Source organism: Aulostomus chinensis, chromosome 14 (genome assembly GCF_037954235.1).
Source record: "Aulostomus chinensis isolate RoL2024-O1b breed Wild chromosome 14, RoL_Achi_v1.0, whole genome shotgun sequence".
In the NCBI taxonomy this organism is placed as follows: Eukaryota; Metazoa; Chordata; class Actinopteri; order Syngnathiformes; family Aulostomidae; genus Aulostomus; species Aulostomus chinensis.
Window position 1 is genome coordinate 9944887 of NC_141333.1, and position 22633 is coordinate 9967519.

The following is a 22633-nucleotide window of genomic DNA, read 5'->3' on the forward strand; positions in this document are numbered from 1 at the left end:
CATGGAAAAGCACTCAGCTGCTCCAGTCGATGGTCTCTGCTGAAGGTCAGTCGAAGGAGCGCAAAGTTGAGGAAAACACCTTTACTTTTTCTTATTGGTGCAGTATTTTGTAAAGATGTTTTCATAAGAAATAATGTTAAAACATGCAACAAAGTATTAAAATCTCTTGTTCAGGGTATCCATATTTAGACATTTATCCTCTAATGACTCACTTTTTGGCTTCATACTTCATCTTACTGCTGCAGGATATTCATCATGAAACTTGGAAAAGACACCTCTTGGAATCATTTCTTTTCCTTCTTTTTAAGTTCCCACAACATAATGATTTGTGAAAAATCTAAACATTCAGCAAGGTGTAGTGCACTTCATCTACTAAGACTTCGAAACTTTTTTTCTCAGTGCTAAGAATAAAGTACAGTAGTAGAGGTTAGCAAAGAAAAAAAACAGAAGTTAAATGCGACATTGAATCCGTTCATTTAAGCTCTGAGCTGCTGATTGATTCAGGATGCAATTCTTTAAAAATCACCAGGAACCCTTCTGTAATATTAAACCATTTTCACTGTTTTTCCCTGGAGTCTTTCTTTCCCTGAAGGAGACATGGCACCGTTCCTCAAACATCCTGCCCAACTTTAGAGCAGAAATAAAAATGCCCACACATATACAACTGCACCAACTGAGGTCTGGCATCAGCAATGGGAATGAAGCTTTTAAGCAGAATATACCTTCCCCCCTCTGTGTTCGCCAAACACAACCTAGCAATTATTTGGAAACCTCAAAGCTAACCATCGAACACTGTCTAGGGACGGGATCATAGCTACCAGCCAGTGTTGACTTAGCCTGGGGACATGCCTGCACTCTAGATCCTTCTATCGTTTCTCTTTGAAAAGGGCCTTCTGGGTTGAAAGTGTAGACAGAGATAAATGAGTGTTAAAGCTGAAAGGAAATACCACCCATTTTTATCTAAACATGGCATTTATCTGTCATTTAAGACTGAATCTTTGTAAAAATGCAGGTAGAGTTTCCATGTGCATTGACGGCTAAAGAGGCAGAAGATGGCAGTGTGCCTCGTTCCTCATTACCAGCTCAATTTATGTGTTTGACTGTTGGTAGGACTGAAAAAAACAAACAAACTATTGGCCTGATCTGCATCAAATTTGGTTGAGGGGTTCAGAATGAGCAGAGGAAGACTCCATCAAATTTTGGGCCAGATCAGTCATAGTGTAACCTTGTGGCAACAGGAAATACATGTTGTTTTTTTCTTTTTACACTTTCAGGCCTTAAGACCCTGGTGATGAGATACTGTGAAGACTGCATGTGAACCTTTGTTAAACGTTGGTACCATGGCAAGACACACACAAAATCCTTCACGCAACAAACAATCATTATCCAGTTTCAACACCTTCATTCTACCAAAAAGCTGCACACACTGACATGCATGGGGCAGGAAGTTGGCTTTTTAAGTACGTGCTGAGCTTTCTACTTATTGGTAAGTTATGCATCCTCATCAAGTGATGCACTTTGAAATACAAACCGGTGCTACAGCAAAGAAGAACGCATTATCCACATTAATTGTCCTAGATACCAATTGAAGTTGAGACCAAAAAAAACGCACTAATATGCCTTATTCTTATCCAAAACACTTTTTTCTAATTATTCTTTTATATCTCTCAAGAAGCTATTCGTTTGCAGTCTGATCAAAATCATCTGAAAGTACCTCTCTGAAGAATTTGCTCCACGTTTGAGCCACAAGTGAAATAAAATTGCAATAAAAAATACACGGTGCTGGTTCATTTCAATCTCAGGATCCTTGAATAAACCCTTTCACGAGGCTAAATCTGTAGCAGGATGCATTCATTATGGATTACATGCTATAAACCTCACAAGCTTTAGATATGCGATATGTTAAAAAGAGGTGAGTATTTTCAGACCTGTAAAGTCACTGGTTTTTCATATAATCCCCCTTCTCTAAATGTGAAACAGATTCTCTTTATAAAGCTTTATTGTTACATTAGATGCGCTTTTACCCACTGCCATAGAAACCATTCAATTACAAAAAGACCTGTTTGTTAGAAATGTCGAACGAGGTCACCTTCTGAATACTTAACACTTTTATTGAAAAAAAGGGCATGGTGTTTACAGATGCTGTCAGCCTGTCAGCCTGTTGCTCAGCCACTTGGGTCCAGACAAAAATATCTCAACCACAAATTGATGGATTGTGATGGAAACGTATGCAGAGCTCTTAAGGTGTCAGACGAAGACTTGCAGTGAATGTTGTTGTGTTTCTAGGTGTTTGGTTCTGCGGGCCCAGGCAGCAGGTGTTCACCTGCATTCTCCCTCCCTGAGCCTGCAGTCAGAAGCAGCAGATATCTATAGAAGCCAGGTTCTTCATCTGGTCCCTCATCTGGGATCTATTTGCCATGGGGAACCTGACCAGGGGCCGGATCCTTTTGAAAACACCAATGCCCCATGTTGTCTTGGCTGCTAGTTTTTTCTCTGCTTCTGGATAAATACGCTGCTGTCTCCAGACTCCAGAGCACAGATGGATTCATTCAATGCCCTTATCTTGTGGACTCCTACTGAGTTGTCTTGGCAGATTAAAAACAAATCCTATATTTCAAATTAAATGGACAAAAAAACAGCTTAAAGCACAATGTAACTGTAGCCAGCAGAGAAATATGCTCATGAATCAGGACATCATATAATGCGTTTGCTGCCTATCCATCCATATTGTACAGCCTGGCATTCGCCGCTAGCACTGAGCATGACATACTGGCTGTAACTTCACTGAGGCTGAAGAGGACAGAAAGTACTTGGATGGGCTTCCCTTCCACCCTGCTGCTCCAGTCTTTGTTCATAAGAACAAATGCAGAGGAAAAGAAGAAGAGCCAGTTTGATGTTGAGAAGAATTCTCTTCTGCCTGGCACTCAAATTAGCTTTCTGTACTTCACTGGAGAGAGAGAGTGTGTGTGTGTGTGTGTGTGTGTGTGTGTGTGTGTGTGTGTGTGTGTGTGTGTGTGTGAGATGCAGCATCTTTGCGTTCTGCTTGTCTTTATTGTTTGTAGAGATCCAGCATTTCAGTATTCTCCGCCTTGGAGCTCGCTTGGCAGCGTTCATCAATACTCTACAACCCCCATCTATCTCTTTCTCACACACACACACACACACACACTGCTCATATGACATATGCAAGTATACGCACCCCCACTTTCGCACCCACCTACACACACACACACACACACACACACACACACGCAGGCAGGCTCAACACCCTGCCTACTGGAGTGTAACCATGGAAACGGAGCACCTTCCAAGGTTGTGATGGAGGCAGCAAAGATGGAAGAGAGGAGTGTTCTGCTGTATTCGTCCATGCTGTAAAGAACTTTAATGAATCAAACTTAAACTCAACTGAACTTTTTGTCAGTGTAGGTTCTTAAAACTTAATACACTTGATACATTATAGCCATCATTAAATTGTTTGCCTAGATTTTCATATCAACACTCAGAAGAATTAAAGTCTCTCATCACAAACGGAAAGTACTTGCCATTTATCTTATCTTATCTTTCCATGCTGGAACTTGCCATTGACAGAACTATCCACTGTACTGTAACACCAGGGTTCTCAAAGTGTGGTCTGAGGACATCAAGGGTTCTAAATGCTCTTCCATGTGCCCAATCAGTGAGGAATTATTGAAGTTTTCCTCAAATGCATGTGATAGGGCTACAGAAACAAGCACCTCAAGTTATTTTAAAAAAACCATTTTGCTCAAAATAATTTTTTGGAGAATTATTTGGTAGTTTCTTGTAACTCTTTTCTAATTTCTTGCTAAAATACACGCAGTTTCTTAAAAATTTCCAGGTTGTTTCTCACTGACAACCATTATCAGATAATTAAAAGAAAATCTGCACAAACAGGGAAATAAAAACTTTAAACTTGGTGTCTAACAAATTTATATTCATTATTACTTATTAGTTGATGTATTTGAGGATCAGATAAGGGATGCTGGATCATGGTGTTGAGCCTGAACTTTGGGACCCAGAACATAAAACAAGTCTGCAATAATGTTACAATCCCAGTAAACAACACAATAGATGATGCGACAACAAATTATCACCATATCGAATGTGATATAAAAAACTTTAGTACATGTAGATGGTCTGAACTCTGAACTTGTTTTGAATTTATATTCAGCCTTCAAGGTTCATACCAAATGGGGTGTAACCATGGAAACCTTTAAACCTAAATATATTTTAATTTTCCAAACTGACATCTGCTTTAGGCACAGGGAATTCTGGCTCCTGCTCTTACTAAACTCTGCTGTAGCGTTTGTGTACATATGTTGTGGTGCCGAACCGTCAGTGTGACAGACCTGTGTTGTAATATGTCGGCAAGAATTAAACCAGGTCAAATCACTTTCTGGCACGGACCTTACCACACTAAATGAGACTTCAAATGAGCAAATATTTCCGTTGCTGTTAATCTGACTTTGGTATTTAATGTTCAATATAAATTACAGCAGGAAGTACATCATGAGTTGTGCTGTAACGACTTTGCCATGACTGCGAAGGACCATATCTAGAACAACATGGCTTCAACCAGTACTACAGCATAAATCTCTTTAAACACACACGAAAAGGCCCATTAAGGTTTGATTTGCATCATCTGCTGTACGTAAATCTGTCTCTTTTGTGACACACGGTCAAAGCATCTATATATAAGAACATCAGAAACCATAGAAGGGACCTCTTCTTTCATTAAGTATTCATTTTTTCTTTAAAAATGAAAGCTTGGACATTCAAGGTTCTGCTGTTTGAGAGAGCAGTACTTATCGCCACGATGAGGTAGAGGAAAGATACATCAGGAAGGACACATTTTTAAATCACTCCTGTTTTTGCAGATTCTTAAAACAAGCCCTGACATCTTCTTTCATTATCATTTTTCAGATCGACATGAATTCATGAACCATACTTCCTATTAATTATGTGTCAGCGTGCTTCTGCTTTTCCTTTTTTATATAAAAGCACATTTGTGAGTTAATAGTTCAGCATATTTGAAGTAAAAACCACATGCTGAGTATACATTTACTAAACATAATTGTGATATGGTTTCATGTCCTACTGCCCGGGTTTGATTCGTGTTTGCAAAACAACTGATGACACCTGAATGCATGAGCCACCTTATCTGGTCATCAACCAAATTGATAGGATGATACCACACACTCACAGACACACACTCAAACACAAACACACAGAATGTTCATCCATCATCCGTGTACGAGCATCTGGGTTTGTTTGGTTTTTTTTTTAAGCAGCAGCACCCAATGTTGGGGCCGTGTGGCCCTAAACGGATTCATACTTATTGGATCTTGACCTCATTCTCGTCATACTAAGTGTATAGTTTCCACAGCAACACAGTTTGACTGACATTACATCATGCAGTCAGTTCTCCAGTTGAATACTAATGATAATCTGTTAAACATTGCCTCCACCTGCCATACTTTGACGTGAAATTTGTGCTTTTACCGATTTTTTTTTTCAGAGGTCTCTTTTGAATGCTGTGTAAAAAGAGGATTACGCTGATACCTTGAAAAAAACACAAAAACAGCATCCATCGTAGAATTATCAAACATGATAGCTTGTGATAATACCATTTAGCTTTTACAATACTCACAGTGGTACTTCATGTGGGCTGTAATGTGTATTACTCAAATGAAACCAACCTCCACATCTTTCCCTCTTTCTTTGTGCTCACCCCAGGTGGAGGAGAGTGTCAGCGATACAGAATGTGTGTAGGCGACTGAAAGTGCAATTTTCTGCGTCTACATGTGAGGCAAAGCGTCACGTGGCTGAAGACAGAAGGGTGAGTGGGCAGAATAGTGACATGAAGGGGTGGGATGGGGGTGGGGGTGGGTGGGGGTCGCAAAAAACCTACAATACAATACATGTCAGTGAGAGTGCTCAGTTATGACATATGTCAGACAAAACAACAGCAGCACAATCGGATGCTGCTGACTAACCTACTACAGCACCCTAGAACACATCCAGAAGTTGCTTATTCTGAAAGTTCTTATGCAAGCTGCTGATTTTTTTAGAAACGGCTTTGCTAAAAATGCCATGATGCGGCACTTAATACTTTTATAGCTTACTGTTGGAACAAAAGAAGCCGTATTTCTTTCAGGACCAACAATAATGCCAGTAAACAATACTACATTAAAACCGCCTCTCTCTCTGACTGTCCACACGCCTACAGAGCTCATTCGAGACATCTTTGTGTCACCTTGTCAACTAAGTTAGATGATAGACCAGCCTGTAAATAATAGATGAGCTCCCACCTGAGCTGTCATTCCAATGTGCAGCAGGAAATCTAGTAGCCAACTGTGTAATAAACCGAACAATCAGTGCTCACTGACTTTTCGAATATCATGAAATCTGTTTATATTATGGCCTGTGCTACTAGACATGAGATGCACTGTGACTTAAGATATATTTGATGTATGGTTTTGTTAGAATCGAGTAGCTTTGAACTGTAAAAGAAAAATGACAAAGGCAGAGAGATCAAGAAAAGGACGGCGAAAGATTCAGAGACAAAGGGCAAAATGGAAAGTGGACAGGGAGACAGATGAAAGGAAAGAGGAAGAAGATGATCAAAGGCTGGTGATCAGGAGTGACACAGGACATTGGTGGGGTGGTGTCACACTTATATAGTGACTCACTTATGAACTCTGCACACACACACTACTGTTACAGGCTTGGGTTACAGGGGTTAAAACAGAGAAAATCATTTTAAACTAAGACACTAACAAGAAAAATATCAAAATAATGACAGACAGACAGACAGACAGACAGACACACACACACACACACACACACCAAAACATCAGCTGCTGTTTATCCATTTAAAACGTGACATGAAACACTGCCTGTTGTCTTCCCAAATCAAACCGCTTCTAATTGCTTGCAAAAGTTAAACAACTTTTGCATTAGCATTGAAGGAAAATTAAAAGCAGCAAGACTCTACAAACAGACAGCAGGCATACTGTGTGCTAATCGTGTCTAGCACACACCAATGTGCAGTTCACTGAGGCAATAAAGCCTCCTATTGTGTTTGTGCCCAAAAGTAATGAGGATCCCTCATTCCCCCTCAATAGACGGCCTGCGAAGTCGTCTCTGCGGTGAACTCCATCACAGACTGACAGTGACACACGGGAGCAGAGGAGGCCTGCGGGTCCAAATCAGCTGGTGACCAAATAGTACCATCTGTGTGGGGAAGCCAGTTCTGTTCTGGTTGACACATTTGACTGGGTTGTTAATATTTTTGTTGAGGAGTTTTGTGTAATCATTTTCATAATCACTCGGCAGAATTAATTACAAAATCCCAACCAAAATGCCCCCCCAGCCACACTCTCATCAACAAAAATATCTCTTTACCATTTGCAGAGGCCTCTTCCGAAGGTCCCTCTCAGTGACCAGCCTCTCCTGGTCGGTGACGTAGAGTCCCCGTTGAGCCAGAGCCTGGATGACAGCATCGTGGCCCAGCAGAGGCTTGGTGGCATCGCTCTTCAGGATGAGGCTGCCGGCTCTGCAGTAAAGGTCTGCAGAGAGCAGGAGGCTGGCCACAGGAGGCTTCAGGTGCTCCTGCTCATACTGGTCTGTGTAGAAGGGCTCTTTCAAGTCTGCTGGGATGCTGTCTGTAGGATAAGGGGGAGAGAGAGGCATTATGGATTGGATGTTTCCCCCTCTTGGGATCCACAAGCAGATGGACATGCTACTAATGTGTTGGATTTGTGGCGTATTCATCGTTTGCATTTCGGATACCAAAATAATGACCAAATTACAGCACAATCAACAAATCATTACCAAAAAAAAATTAAAAATATTTGTCACACTAAAATGTTTGTAGATATAAAAGGGTAGACATATTGGGAATTACAAAAGTTCAGTTCCAAGTAGAAAATAAAAGGAGGGAAATCATTATAAACATTTTAAGTCATTTTCAAAGACAGTTTTTGGACCTTTTTGAATACTTTACCAAAACAAAGTGACAAATCAGGTAGCAGCAAATATTAAAAGGCTCTCACAACAGTAGTGTTCATATGAGCCAAAGAAAAACAATCTGGTCTCATTGAATAGCCAACAAATGTACAGTAAGCAACACACTTGATTCTGTGCCCAGGATGCCATTAGTCCACAACATCTTATCATTTTTTTTTTTTAGCTGTAATATTAATAGTCAAGGGTGGCACAGTGGTGTAGTGGTTAGCACTGTCGCCTCACAGCAAGAAGGTTCCGGGTACAGGATCTTTCTATGTGGAGTCTGCATGTTCTCCCTGTTCCTGCGTGGGTTCTCTCTGGTACTCCAGCTTCCTTCCACAGTCCAAAAACATCAAGAGGGGACGAGGCTGATTGATACTCTAAATTGACTGTAGGTGTGGCTGTGAGTGTGAATGGTTGTCTGTCTATATGTGTTGGCCCTGTGATGGACTGGTGACCTGTCCAAGGTGAACCCCACCTCACACCCAAAGGCTGCTGGGATAGGCTCCAGTCCCCCGCCACCCTTAACAGGATAAGCGGTAGAAAATGGATGGATGGATTAATAATCAACATCTTATATAAGTTTAGCTGAGGTCCACTGATGTCAGTTGAGTTTATATTTGCAGTAAAGTTTGGCTTTGTTGAGTAGTTTCCCTTTAGGTGTCCAGATTCTCTTCCATTATACTTTATTTTGGCAGGTCTGCTTCATTCTTCCTCGCAATGGTTTGACACTATTCTGAGATGGATGTGTGTGTGTGCTTGTCTGTGGATAGACCTCAGTGTTGCTATAGCAACTGCAGTAGGAGTGGAACCCAATCGATTCATCTAGTCTGCAGCTTTCAGCTCCCTGGGAACACCCCTCTCACTGCCTGCCTCATCAAAGAGAGAGGCTACCTATGTGTCTGTGTGTGAGTGTGTCTGTGCGTGTGTGTTTATGTGTGAGAATGTGTGCATATAACCACCAGGAAGTCAGATGCATGTGGATATCCCTCAATTATTTGAAAGCATTGCTTTTATTAAAGAGACACACCTTCCTCTTGTCTGTATCTGCATTGTTTTGGTGCGAGACGTCCACTTTTGGAGGTATTGTCATGAAAATGTCTGTCTTCTCTCCAATAAAATGGAGCGGGCGGCAAATGCTTTCCAAAGATCATGGCCTGATTACTCAACATAATTAAATCTTTTAGTGAAGGAACATTTATCTTGTAACCAAACAATACTTTAAACTGTCCACACTGCTTACTCTAGACTATCTTAGAGTATCTCGGCCATGAATTTGAGAGTAAAGACATTGATACCTTTGAGTTGAGAGGACAAAAAATAGATAGTTGTTTTTTTTGGTTTTGTTTTTTGCATTTTTGAAGTGATCTATCCCTTTAAGAGAAATGTCCATTTTGCTATCTGGCCAGAGTTTGCCTGGTTAAGAAACAAAAGTATACCTTTTGTACACACAGCATCCCTGAAAATCTGAAAGCTACTCTAAGACCTTAATTCACCACAACAGGCAAGACGGTATAATCCGTGTTTTCCTGGTATCAATAGTAGCTGGGGTAGAAGTATTGAGATACACCTGAACACACCCCAGATGTAGAACTCATCACTGTTTCGGCAGCAGGCGAACAGATGTTGATAACAGTGTGTATTTCTAGAGAGAATGTGACATGTAGTGAGAACTGCTTCATACATCCCCACCCGGATACCACTGCTCGTCCTCCATCACACACAAAAGCATGAATCACCTCCTCATGACCACCATCAACAAGGTCATCTACAGATGGACTCTGTGTCAGTGCAGGAACGCAGAAGCAGCAGCACCAATCTAATTTAAATGCTTTTACTTTAAGTATTACGTTCACGTGGGACATTATTGATCCCCCATGAAGAAATTTATTTTGCCCCTACCATCCTCTTTGAGAGGGTCAGAGGTCAGGCTGAGCTCCCCTGTCGCTGGTAGGAATTTAGCAGCTTGCTTATGTAACAGAAATTATATCTATTTTCATGTTGTATTGGAGGCTTTTGGGGATTTGTCTCATTTATTCTAGTTTTTCTATTTCCTGGATGATATTACTGTGATGAACGATGAGTTCAACATCAGTTCAAATGCAAAAATGTGAAATAATGAGCTTGTTAATTCTCTAAGAAGCTGTTTTTTTTTTCTTTACAGGATGTTAAAGTGAATAGACATCGCTTATCAGACACATCAAAACAAGTGAAGATGTCACCTTTGGCTATTTAACAATATAATAGTTAAATAATAAAATATTGGTCAATTCACACCTGAATAATAACAGACTATTAAATATGCTGGGTCATTAATTGTATGTCATGATGATGTCACTTAATCTGGATGTCAGGCATTAAAGATAGCTGCTGTCTCCTGGATGTCTTCTGTCCTATTTGTTATGACCTTGTTATTGGGAGTATCGAGCTTTTGCGGAAGCTTTTTCTTTTGTTTTGAAGAGCAGTATTTTGGACTTAAGTTGTTGACCACAGAGCAGAAAGATGAGAATGAAATGTCTTTCTTAAAGACATATAATATACCTCTTAAGAAGGCTGGGGTGCACAAACTGAGGGATTTCCCCTCCGGGTTCTTATTTGAAGGGAGGCTATTAATTAGCCATGTTGCTACATTGAACATTATTAACAAACCTGTGGAATATTTACATCCTTGTGCAATACCGAACACTTTATACAGGATATCACGGAAAAAAATGTAGTATGAGCCTTTATATTTTTGACTGTTTTTCTCATTTTATATAGTGTTTTTACTGATATTTCAAACTTGACTATCTACTTTTGCTGCTGTTGAACTGCATATTTCACATCCCTGTGATGGATAAAGGATTATCTTAACTACCGTCAGACTATCAGCATATATGATGACATTCACATATCCATCTTTTGATGTGAGGGTATCTTAAATATTGTTCAGAGATGTGTAGGGATGAATTTTTCCTCAAACAGGGTGGGATAAAGAGCAAAAATAGTTTATTTTCTTAATGATTTTTGTTTGCTTGTTTTTTTTGTTTCCCTTGGACCAAAGAGGAGAATTAAGAGCAACAAAAAGAAGAAGTGTAAAACCCATCAGCACTGCAGCAAAGCGGATATCGTCATCAGCTATCAGTCAGTCAGTTCTGGATGTGCAAAACAAGCCTGCGTCAACTACAGGGCATATTCTGGATGCACTCCTGCATTGATGTAATGAGGGAGATGCATGTGAAGTATTCAGAGCAGCGTAGGCAGAGATCTGTATACTAGCCTCTCTCTCTCTCTCTCTCTCTCTCTCTCTCTCTCTCTCTCTCTAGAGGGCTGTATTTTTGGAATCAGCCCATTTCATTCAGTCCTGATTGAATATACACAGAGGATATGCGAGGGATCTCATGTTTGCTGGTCTATTACAACACAGCGGCGAGGAATAATGTGCTTTGTGGCTACAGCCGCAGCAGCAGCAGCAGCAGCAGAAAAATAACATCTGACTGCACAGTTCAGGGATGTATTAGTTATTTTACGGATGATGTCTTTCAAACCGTTTGATGGCAAAAATAATTGGGATGAAAGGGAATAACAGAAAAGGACTAAGCGCAGAAAAGAGCAGAAGCATGAAAGAATCATCTTATTTGCACGCTATTTCTTGGGTTTATTTTATAGCAATTTTGTTGTGGTGCCATATTAATCAAAGCCATCAGTGATGAAAAGCCAAATGGGGACATTTTCAGCAGCTCTGTATTCTTACAGGAAACTCAGCCAAAGTTTACACAGCGACAGTGACTGAGTTTAGTATCTAAAGATATATGAAATTGCAGATTAACACAAACACTAACAGAAGTTGTCTATGATTAGCTTTAAAAATGTACTTTAATGTAATTTTGAATTTGTAGGAGGTGTATTTCCTGGTCAGGAGCGATGCATTATTGCTTTAACTGGAGAGGCTTAAGGAGAGAGCAGAGCACCAAAAACACACAAACCGATAAATCCTACTCAATATTATCAGGACAAATATACCAAATTGCCTTCAATGTAAAAGAGAGTGAAGAAAAAAAACAACCCTCTTTTTCTGGATCTACATGAAAAAAAGGTTCTTCTACCATATTTAATGAATACTGTCCAGATAGGTAGTTTCAACATAATCCCAGCGACTAACAAGCATCATAACCTCCTTCTCTGAGGCAATCTGAGTTTGAGGGCTATGAATCATATGATGCCAATCATCCCAGCTTGTCCACATTAAAGGTTCAGAGGAGAGGTGATCTTGTTCTGACTCGCTATTTAGTGATGGCACATCTCCAGCTGCAGTTCTATCAACCAGAGGAGTGTTATGTCAGTGCAGCAGCGGGTTACTGGCTGACTGTCTCAGCTCTCTATCCTGTAAAATGACTGCTAGGACATCAAAACACCCCCAAACATCCCTAAACACATCAGCATTGAATTGAATCTTATCAAGGAGATGTTGTTGACTTCAGGTCGGCCACCATCACCGACAAACCCGAGCGCCTTTTCCTACAGGTGCAAAACCTTGGTGAATGCTGTAATGTGGGTCCCACCATGGGTCCTCCATCTTCTGACCCACATACAAGGAGAGGTCAGAACTGCTCTGCTGATAACTTTCCTAACACAATATTTTGTTGTATCAGCCACAAATACGACCGGCCTGTATTCAGTCGCCGTTGAGACTGAAAAACTGTCAGAGGCAAAAAGGTTTCTGTGTTAATGCTGAAACATGACAGTATCAAACAGAAGAAACTCAGTTGCTCTAGTGATGACATCACTATGACACACAGTGGTGTAAACAACCCAATTTTGAACGAACGGTGAGACAAACTTAATAATGCATCAGCTGATAGCGTTGTCACTTTTTTTGAAAATAGTCTTTGAATTTGAGTCCACCTCTTGACAGGTATGCTGCCTGCTAACTTGTTTGGTATATGACATAAAAGCTGAACCAGAGGAAACTGTGATTTCAACCAGCTGTATGGGTGCATACTGCCACCCACTGTTCTGGAGGCAAACATACACAGTCCTTCATACATGGAGAATAAATCAATCCTTCCCCATTCATGTATACTGGGACAATGACAGCGTAAATCAATCCACTCACAAACCACCAAAACTCAGAGTCACAATGGTTTCAGGGAGCCAGTGATGTTGCTGAAAGGAGATGAACTATTAAAAAATGGCAATTAAATATTCATGGTGCATTTCCTTTGGATGGACAGCAGGGGACGATAAAGGAGGAAAGATATTACACATGGTACCTTTAACAGACTGTCCAGGGCCAAGTCTGAGAAATGCATGAACAATCCATCCAGCTGTCAATCAGCAGAATAAATCTCAGTTTTAGGACTTTCACAAACAACATTAGGTTTGGTAGCTCAGTCAAAACTGACGCAACACTGAATCTACTCTACATGTTGGATGTTAGTCAGCTGGCTATGATTCATCAAAATAAATCAATGAAGCAAATGAGTGAAAATAAAGAGTGGAAATGCATTTGGAGTGGTTTGTAAGTCAGCATCTACAATTAATAAAAGCACTTGCAATGCAGTCACAGAAAACATGAGGATAAGATGTCATCACAGCGGTTATTTCATTCATGTGAATTCCCTTAGAAACCATTCTGAGGCACAGAACATTTTTTATGTTGGAGTGTGACGTCTCTTCCAACATGGGACACCCTCACACCTTTGGGTTCCATTATGCAGAACAACATGATCATTAGTTAGGAGATTGGCTGATTAAGATGTTGCTGTTTTTTATTTTCCTTGTAGATTGTAAATTAAGGGTGATCTGCTTTGGAGAGAGCAACAATATAACGTTTTTGAATCAATAATGTGGTGGAAAATCACAACGACGCTCCTGTAAGGAATGCGAGGCCTATGTGGTGTTGCCTCGGGAAATGATTGGTCCATCATAGTAAATATAGTAAACGGTGCCTTAATTCACAACATGCCTCGTATTTATGTTTATTTCGACATCGTTAAAATTAATCAGAATCACATCCAAGATTTAAAATGTTCATCTGTTTCAAAAGGACTGAAAACAAAAATTTGAATGCAGGTTAAGTGATGCACGTACCTGTCCCATAAGCTTTGGCCACCAGCCATGTGAGATTGCAACAGATTTTGGCACGGGAGAAGTCATAGTGTTCAAAAGACTTTATTGCTGGAGCAACGAAGATCTTCTTAACATCCCTGACGTCCTGAACTTCACCCATATTTTCCCTGAATTGTTAAGTTATTCTTCAAGCCTATGCAGCGGAGGCAGCAGCAACACGGCGAGAAAGCATCCCACTATTGGAATTTGGTGGAAAACAATAACCGGCTGACAAATGAACCGAGATGTTGTCTTTCCGCCGATTATTCACGAAGTCATTCAGTGATGAAATGCTGGGCTGACTGCGGTTAGTCACCGAAATCTGACTCGTTGACACAATGAGTCGTTAGTCTTGGTGTTTTTCATCTATTCTGCTCCTTCGTGCCAAGCCGGGAAGGACTCCTTGGATTTCAGAAGAAAAATAGTTCTTCATTTGAAACGAAAACAGAAATGTTTCCATTCTTTGCGTCCTTAAGAAGCGGACTGCTTCTCCAGTTCATATTCCTGTATTATTGTATGGATAACCTACAGTACACGCTTCGTATTCCCTTCTTCTCTCAGACGCTTGGTGCTGTGGTGCAGTTTTCCTGCAATACGCATGCGCAGAAGATGCCTTCCTAGGCCGTCAGGAATATTGTATTTTACATCAGTGTTTGATAATTCAAAGAGCTGCCGTGCCTGGTTAACCGTATTGGTGCTAAGCGGTTTGTTTAGTCTTTCATTACATTTTAAGCGGTGTTCATGTGATTGTGAAATCAGAATTTATGCACTCTATTTTTGGTATTGCTGTATTTTCGGTACTTGACGTTCAAGAAATTTTTTTACGTGGAATCTTCAAAAATATCTGTGACATGAACCCCGTAATTGAGAGACCATTACAGTCTTTGTTTAACCACCATATACCTCAAATATCAATCAGTAAATAAACTGCCTTAATGAGTCTTCATTCTCCGATGACAGTGAACGTTTCACGAGAAAAGGACAACCTGCATAATTCGCGAGGAGTCAAAGCTGAAAGGATGTAAAACGTGCTCAAATTCAAATATTCTCAAATATTCAGTGAGTTTTCGAATTTAAGTCATAACATGTTATCCTTCATATCGGTAGACTAGCATCATTAGATTGTACAGATATCTCTATGTACCATCCTCTACCCCTACTATGGAGAAACACAATTTAATTACTTAAATGTTTATACATCTATTATTATTTTTAAGAGATTCGTAGAAAGACAGAAAAAAAACCCACAGTGTAAAGCTGCCTACTGAAAATACAAACGTGAAACGAGAATAAAATAAGGACCACATTTCCCGACAAGCAAAGCAAGATTGATTGCGTCATCAAAAGGCGCCGGTGGTTGTTTTGAAAGGGTTGAAGCTCGTCCCTTCCGACGTATGTGCAAATTTATGAGAAATATTCAGTTGTAAAGCTTCTGCTTATTTTCACGTAAGTAATGAGGGAGCGCCTTATAAGTGTTACATTTGACCACACTTCTGGATACGAGTAAATACGTTTTTAAACTGGAGTTTGGCTAACATTACTGTGCGATAATGTAGGTTGACGCAAAAATGTTGATTGTTATATATATATCGACCTTTGAATCTATGTGTACGAAGGACCTATGAAACAACCAAGGTAATATAAGTTCTTGTTTATTATTGAGATGTGAGGTTCTAATTTTTTCTCAGTGTGTAAACGTACATAGTTCCCACCATTTAAGAAAATAAATAAGGACTAGAAGGAAATATAATTCACTTTCCTTGTTTTTCCTCACCGAGTACAAATTTCTACCCTGTAGAATGTTTATGCCAAGAGCCCTTAAAGTGAAGAGACCAGCAGAAGATTCTAACCAAATTTTGAAGAAGAAAAGTAAGGCTGGTCAGGGGGAGGAGGATGATGAGGGTGGTCCAGACACCCCTTTTCACAAGGAGGACGCACATAAAGACACTAAAGCACGGGATGAGACCGTACAGACAGCTGGTGGAGACCCTGCGGCTTTGACAGAGAGTCCACAGCAGCAGGACGGACATGAGTCTTCCTCAGGTGATACAGAGGAAGAGGAGGAACCTGTGAAATCATTCAAAAAGAGTCAGAGATGGCCGGAGCCAGGGGAGCCCGTCTGTGTGATGTGTGGTCGCTACGGGGAGTATATTTGTGACAGCACTGACAATGACGTTTGCAGTCTTGAATGTAAAGCCAGCCACTTGGTCCAAATGGGTTTGGGGACAGGGGCGGAGGTGTTTAACCGTGAGGTCACAAACGACGATGAAAGGACCCGTCGACCTCAGCAGCCTGATCTTAGTACTGCAAATGAATGTGAAGCTCACTATTGCTACAGGGAAGATCCATTCATATCAGGCCTAACAGATGAGCAGGTGCAGAGGATTACACAGGAACTGGGCATTGAAACCCAAGGAAGGGATGTAAGGAGACCCATCATAGAGTTTGGACACTGTGGATTCCCTGCCAAGCTGAATGGCAACTTGAAGGCAGCCAGTTATGAGACGCCCACGCCAGTCCAGATGCAGATGGTGCCAGTTGGTCTCAGCGGCAGGGACGTGATTGCCAGTGCTGACACAGGCTCCGGGAAAACTGTGGCCTTCCTCTTGCCTGTTATAATGAGCGCACTGGAGGTACAGTGAGGCAGTGTTTATCAGATTCATTTATGTGTTTATGTTCACTTCATTTATTTTGATGGAATCTAGTCTACGAAGACTTAAATTTGAGTAAATGCTGTTGTTGGGTATAACAAGCATTACAAAGCTGACAAGATTTTGAAGAGGATTTTTAGTGTTCTCTGATTTCTTAATAGGATTAAGTAATGATTAATCAACAAATGAAAAATAATTTAAAATGTTTGTTTCACAGCCTCAGGGAATTCTCCCTCTGTGTTCTTTTCAATTTAATTCAAATGTATGGGATTTTATGGTAATACTCACTGTAACATTGTCAATCCAGATATTTTAATAGTAGCTACAGTCTTATAGATTTTGGATTTTTATCTTGTATTTGTGATTTGTTTCTTTAAAAAAGGAAGAGAAAATAGCAAATAATTTTAGAGTACTGTATTTTCCCATTAAAAAAAAAAACCAAACACATTTTCACAGGTGGGCTTCAGAGACAGTTCAAGAACTCAGTTTCTGATTTGTGAAAATTTGTTTATGTTAAAACGACAAGATAATGTGGCAATTCTTAAGTGATAAGCAGCTGTGGTATTCTACCAAATGATCATTTATCAAGGCTATAATTTCTCATACTTCCAATTTTGCCAGTCAGGGGAAGAATATATTGATGTGGGCGTTCTGCCTTCTGCCTCCATGGAGTGCTTTGTTTGAAAGTGTTTTACAGAAGCACTCATTACTATCTCAAACAGAAACTCATGGTTCACTGCTGCTGAATCAAGAGGTAAACAGGTCTTTGGCTGTACACCTTCAGGGGAATTTCAATGTAATCTGGCAGAAAACCAGATTTTAAATGTACTTTTTGTAAGTGCAATGACTGGAGTTGTTTTATTAGGAGGGAGACTGTGAGTCATATTAGTCAGGCACCATACATAGATGCAGGTATGGATGAAAACCAATATCGACTAGCTGATAAATCAGTCAGCCTCTACTTGTAACTGAGTATATTTACATTGTTTTATTTACTTCCACTTGCGTTTATCTATCTATCTATCTATATATCTATGTTTGGTATACTCATGTCTTTAGATGCCTATGGTCTTATTTTGTCTTTTCTTTTTCTTAGAAACCAGCTCCAGGTGTGAGCAGTCCTGTGGCTCTCATCCTGACCCCCACCAGGGAGCTGGCCATCCAGATTGAGAGACAAGCCAAGGAACTGGTGGTTGGCCTTCCTAATATGAGAACGGCTTTGCTGGTGGGAGGCATGCCACTCCCCCCACAGCTCCATCGCCTCAAGAGCAGCATCAAAGTACATTTGGTGTTTTTGTCATGAAATTAATGTCTTTGAAATTCTTGTCAGCCCTTCTCTTCATACTCCTCTTGTATTAATGTGCTGTAGATTGTCATAGCCACGCCTGGGCGACTCCTGGAGCTCTTGAAGCAGAAGGCGGTACAGTTGGTTAAAGTGAAGATTGTCGTTGTTGATGAGGTATGACGTCACTGTCCTACTCAGACCTGGCAGACGTTCAGTACTGTCAGGGCTTCTACCAGCCTTGCATAGAAGTAGAAAATTAATTAATTGTATTAGAATGCTGCCATCTTGAAGTGTCTCATCTTAAAGTGAAAAGTTTACTGACCAAACGGCACGTATTCTGCAGGTTGACACAATGTTGAAGATGGGCTTTCAGCAGCAGGTACATGAGGTTTTAGAACAAGTCCCCAGAGACCACCAGACCCTGCTGGTGTCAGCTACCATCCCATCAGGGACTGAGGAGTTGGCCGCACAGTTGCTCCATGACCCTGTTCGTATCGCAGTCGGAGAGAGGAACCAGCCCTGTGCCAATGTCAGACAGATCCTGCTGTGGGTAGAGGAGCCCTCCAAGAAGAAGAAACTCTTTGAGATTCTCAATGTAGGGTACACACTTAAGGTTGGATTGCTGCATAGTTCTGCATTTAATAGTTCTGTGGCCCTGTTACTGGCAGCAACCATCATAACATAACAGACCACAATATTAAAAGACCCTATTATTTTTATTTTCTTGTCCACACATTTATTTTCACTTTTTATATAATTAAATGTAAAAGAAAAAGAAATTATTTCAACCTCTGTCGTAAATGCTCTGCTTTAGCTTCTCTCTTTAAGCCCCACCCCTTGAAAGCCCAGTCAGCTGTGATTGGTCAGTTTACACAAGCCTAAGATGTCAACAGCTTTTAGTTCAACTGTGAATATCACAAAAACACTCTAAACATGACCTCTCTACCTGGCAGCCAACTAACATTAATAACATTGGCCACGCAGTATTGTAATGCTAAGTTCAGAATGCTAACCTAAACGACAAAATAAATGGCAAAAAAACATTCATATGGCAAAAATTACAGCTCCTTTTAAAGTCTGGAATCACAGCCATTATTGATCCATCCTTTTGTATAAGGTGTTAATGACCTGTTGACGAGGTAGTCTGACAGAGTTAAAACACACAAGCGTGCGCTGAATTGCTGGGGAGAGGCACACTTGGGTTACTGTACGCAAGTTGCTGGCCTCATGTCCTGGGCTTGGATAAGCAGCAGAAAAAGAATGAATGGATATTTTAACATACTTAGTAACATGTTAGTATGGAATTACTGATGCAATGCAGGAGCAGTGGTTCTTGTTGGAGAGAATAATTTGACAGGCATTTTACATGAACCAAAAAGTTATATGATACACTAAAAGAAACCCCCAAAGAACAATATGGCCTCTTTAAATGTATGAAGGGACTCGAATGTTATGTTTTTTCTAGCCGCCGCACCCTTGACTTGAGGTTCTGATGTTTAACCGTGATTTGGACGTGCGGTAAAAATCACACATTTTTGTCAGCAAGTCTACTTTAAGTCTCAAATGATCACTGTGGAGTAATTGGTAATCCACTTTAAACTCACGTCCACTGCCAAAATAGGCGTTCTTGAAGTGGTCAGCAGTTCTTTTATTCTTGTATAAAGCCAAGTTTAATTGTCCTCTGGAGAACAAGACGAGCTTTGTTCCAGATCAGACAGCAGGTTATTATCTGTGTTTCAACACTAGTAGATTCACTGATACCAGCAGGCTGTTGTACTAACTGGCGTAAGAGTTGGGAATTCCTCAAGCTCCAAGTACTGGTCTCCCTGCTACACCATATTTAGACAGCCATTGCTGCAGCCCTGGCCCCTGTCTGGAGGAAATGGGTGGGCCCGGAGCCATGGCCTCTCTCCAGGAATCCCAGCAATGGCTTGTACTACTTATATAGGACAGGAACAGTCTGCTTGACTTATCCCAGTGAATTACTGTTGTTTGACCACTGTGTCAGTAACAAGGACTCCAGGTCTGTCTGAAGAAAGCATGTGATTTTAATTGATTACTTTAATTGAAATATTGTTTTTTTTTTTTATTGAAAACTGAGATCACATTACATCACAATTTTTTGCTTAGTCAAATAAAAAGTGCCACAGAAGCAGGGATCCAGCAGCATCACTATTGCATCACCTTGTTTATTTATGTATTTGGTGGATTTCGATCCTTTTGATATTCTGAACATTTGGAGAAATGAGACAGACGACATGTGAGTGAAATATGATACTGAAAAGTAAAAACTCAATGTTGCTTCAATCAATATGTACATCCATCCATTTTTTTATACTGCTTATCCGTTAAGGGTTACGCGGGGGGGGGGGGGGGGGGGCTATCCAGCTGACGCAGTCCGCCGCAGGGCCATCAGGAGCAATAAGGGGCTCAGTACCTTGCTCAAGGATACTTCGACATGGTCACCAGGGCAAGTGAGGATTGAACCAGCGACCTTCCTGTTGCTAGATGGCCACTCTACCACTGAGTCATGCCGCTCCTTCAATATGTACATTTACTTTGAATACATGTTAATATAGAAATACAATAAAAGTTAGTTGTTTTTTTTTCCTTGTGGCTCCTCAGGACAGTAAGCTGTACCAGCCTCCAGTGGTGGTGTTTGTAGACTGTAAACTAGGGGCTGATCTGCTGTGCGAAGCAGTTTCCAAGGTGACAGGCCTAAATACTGTGGCAATCCACTCCGACAAGAGCCAGTTGGAACGCAACCGCGTCCTCAAGGTGAGGCCAGTGGCACCCAGGATATGCAGTGTGGATTAATAGCAGCACATATTTAGTGTCCAGACTTTGCTCTTGGATTTCTTTTTCTCCTATTGTGCTGAATTCAGAGGATGGCTAAAACATTTATGCACTGTTACTGTTGGTACATTTCTAGTTATTGTGTTGGCAATCAGACTGACCAAACAAGGTCATTGGTAACATTTCTCTGCAAAAATATTGTGTATATTTTGCACACACAGACTTTCAGTGGCCTCTGTGGTCAGCAAGTTTTAGAACTAGTTTACAACACTTCAGAGTTTGAAGTTTTTCTCTCGCAGTCTGGTACAATCCAAAATGTGGACCTTTTTAGAACAAGCCCTTCACGATTGTGTCAATGGGAAGCTCAGTTATCAAAGCCCCAAAAGCAAAAAATGTAAGAAATCCTTCATTCAGAGAGGCATCTTAACACCCCAGGTGAGCGACATGTACTGTAATCACACTTTGACCTTGTCTGTGTCTCGTTTTATGGATCATGTTGCTGTTTCCCGGAGTTGGAGACAAATGTCCCCCCTCATGGACAATAAAAGACTCTTTATTATATTTTAAAATGTCATTGTGTAATATCTGTGGTTTTATGTCTTCAGGGTCTTCTGGATGGAGACTTTGAAGTGGTGATCAGTACGGGTGTACTCGGCAGAGGACTGGACTTGGCCAATGTACGACTGGTGGTTAATTTTGATATGCCGAACACCATGGACGAGTACGTCCATCAGGTTAGTGGTGAAAATTACTCATAAAGATTAATTTCATTTTTTATTTGACAAAGATTTGGTTATTAATCACTTAGAAGAACACTATTAATAATTAATTGTTACATCTCAGTTTTTATTGTTGAATATATACAGTATCTGATGCCTGGTCATCAAGCACATTCAGTTAGATATATATGTACTGTATACATACACATTTCTTGAAATTGTCATTTAAGTAGTACCTGAACAATTATTTGATTGGATAAAATTAACTACCAACTGATATAAAATTCAAATTTGCAGCTTCCAAACTCTTAAACGTAAGGATTTGCCGATTTAAAAATAAATATACATTTTCTGAATGAAATAAAATTGACTCTGAAATTGAGAAAAATTTAGAATATGTCACTCTCTGGGAAATGTTGGTGAGTGTTGTCCACATTTGTCACTTTGTATATTGATTGATTCATCTTAAAAATAATCTACTGATTAATTGATGGCAATTATTGGTAGTTGCTGCCCCACATTTATTGATATTTTTATATCTTTATTTTCTGCAATGTTGCTATCATGCCTGGCGCATTGTGGTGTGTATCCAACAGACAACTCCCTTTGACCACACACTCCCGTCTTTCAACTCAGGTGGGCCGAGCGGGTCGGCTGGGACACAGAGGGACAGCCATCACCTTCCTCAACAACAACAATAAACGTCTGTTCCTTAGCGTGGTGAACAGGGTCAAACCGACTGGATCCATCATGCCTCCCCAGCTGCTCAACTCCCCTCACCTTCACGAGCAGCAGAGGAGGGAAAAACAGAAAGCCAAGATGGAACCCGATGACACGCTGGTCACCAAAAGCAACCTCATGGACATCATACGGAAACATGACCGACGCAAAAAATAGCTTGTAGTCTCGTTTGTTTGTTGATCAAATCTGTTGTGTAATAAATGTAAAATGATCCTTTCACATTGTCTGTCTTTTTCCCAGCACTTGTACAGTAGTAACATCTCAATTAGCAATGGCCTTGTTATATTCAGTGGCAGTCCAGTAGCATTCACACTACTACCAAA

At 40.5% G+C, this 22633-nt stretch overlaps 2 protein-coding genes across 10 annotated transcripts in view; one reads left to right on the top strand and one right to left on the bottom strand.

Moving 5' to 3' along the window:
• camsap2a (calmodulin regulated spectrin-associated protein family, member 2a) overlaps positions 1 to 14704 on the bottom strand; it is a 47447-nt gene extending 32743 nt beyond the window's left edge. For 7 of the 8 annotated variants that reach the window (XM_086223736.1, XM_086223740.1, XM_086223735.1 and 4 more), the window contains exons 1-2: positions 14101 to 14704; positions 7426 to 7685 (exon numbers count right to left, since the gene is read on the bottom strand). In XM_086223736.1, coding sequence (XP_086079862.1) covers positions 7426 to 7685; positions 14101 to 14239 — 399 coding nt within the window. In that variant the 5' untranslated portion in view covers positions 14240 to 14704. The remainder of the gene's footprint in view (positions 1 to 7425; positions 7686 to 14100) is intronic. The other variant, XM_086223739.1, reaches the window with a different exon arrangement.
• A 744-nt stretch (positions 14705 to 15448) lies between these two features.
• On the top strand, positions 15449 to 22518 carry ddx59 (DEAD (Asp-Glu-Ala-Asp) box polypeptide 59). Of its 2 annotated transcripts, none has more exons than XM_086223732.1 (8): positions 15449 to 15564; positions 15917 to 16751; positions 17866 to 18048; positions 18139 to 18228; positions 18398 to 18649; positions 20680 to 20832; positions 21456 to 21584; positions 22206 to 22518. In XM_086223732.1, the coding sequence occupies exons 2-8, from the start codon at positions 15918 to 15920 to the stop codon at positions 22464 to 22466; spliced, it is 1902 nt and encodes a 633-aa protein (XP_086079858.1). In that variant the 5' UTR covers positions 15449 to 15564; position 15917; the 3' UTR covers positions 22467 to 22518. The 2 variants fall into 2 exon arrangements, with proteins under 2 accessions (XP_086079858.1, XP_086079857.1); XM_086223731.1 differs by lacking the exon at positions 15449 to 15564 and adding an exon at positions 15584 to 15753.
• The last annotated feature ends 115 nt before the right edge of the window (positions 22519 to 22633 follow it).

Bases quoted from the DNA above. Each gene is read 5' to 3' on its own strand.
- ddx59 (XM_086223731.1), top strand. The intron at 16,752-17,865 runs GTACAGTGAGGC...TCTTTTTCTTAG, and splicing joins TTATAATGAGCGCACTGGAG to AAACCAGCTCCAGGTGTGAG. The intron at 20,833-21,455 runs GTGAGGCCAGTG...TTATGTCTTCAG, and splicing joins AACGCAACCGCGTCCTCAAG to GGTCTTCTGGATGGAGACTT.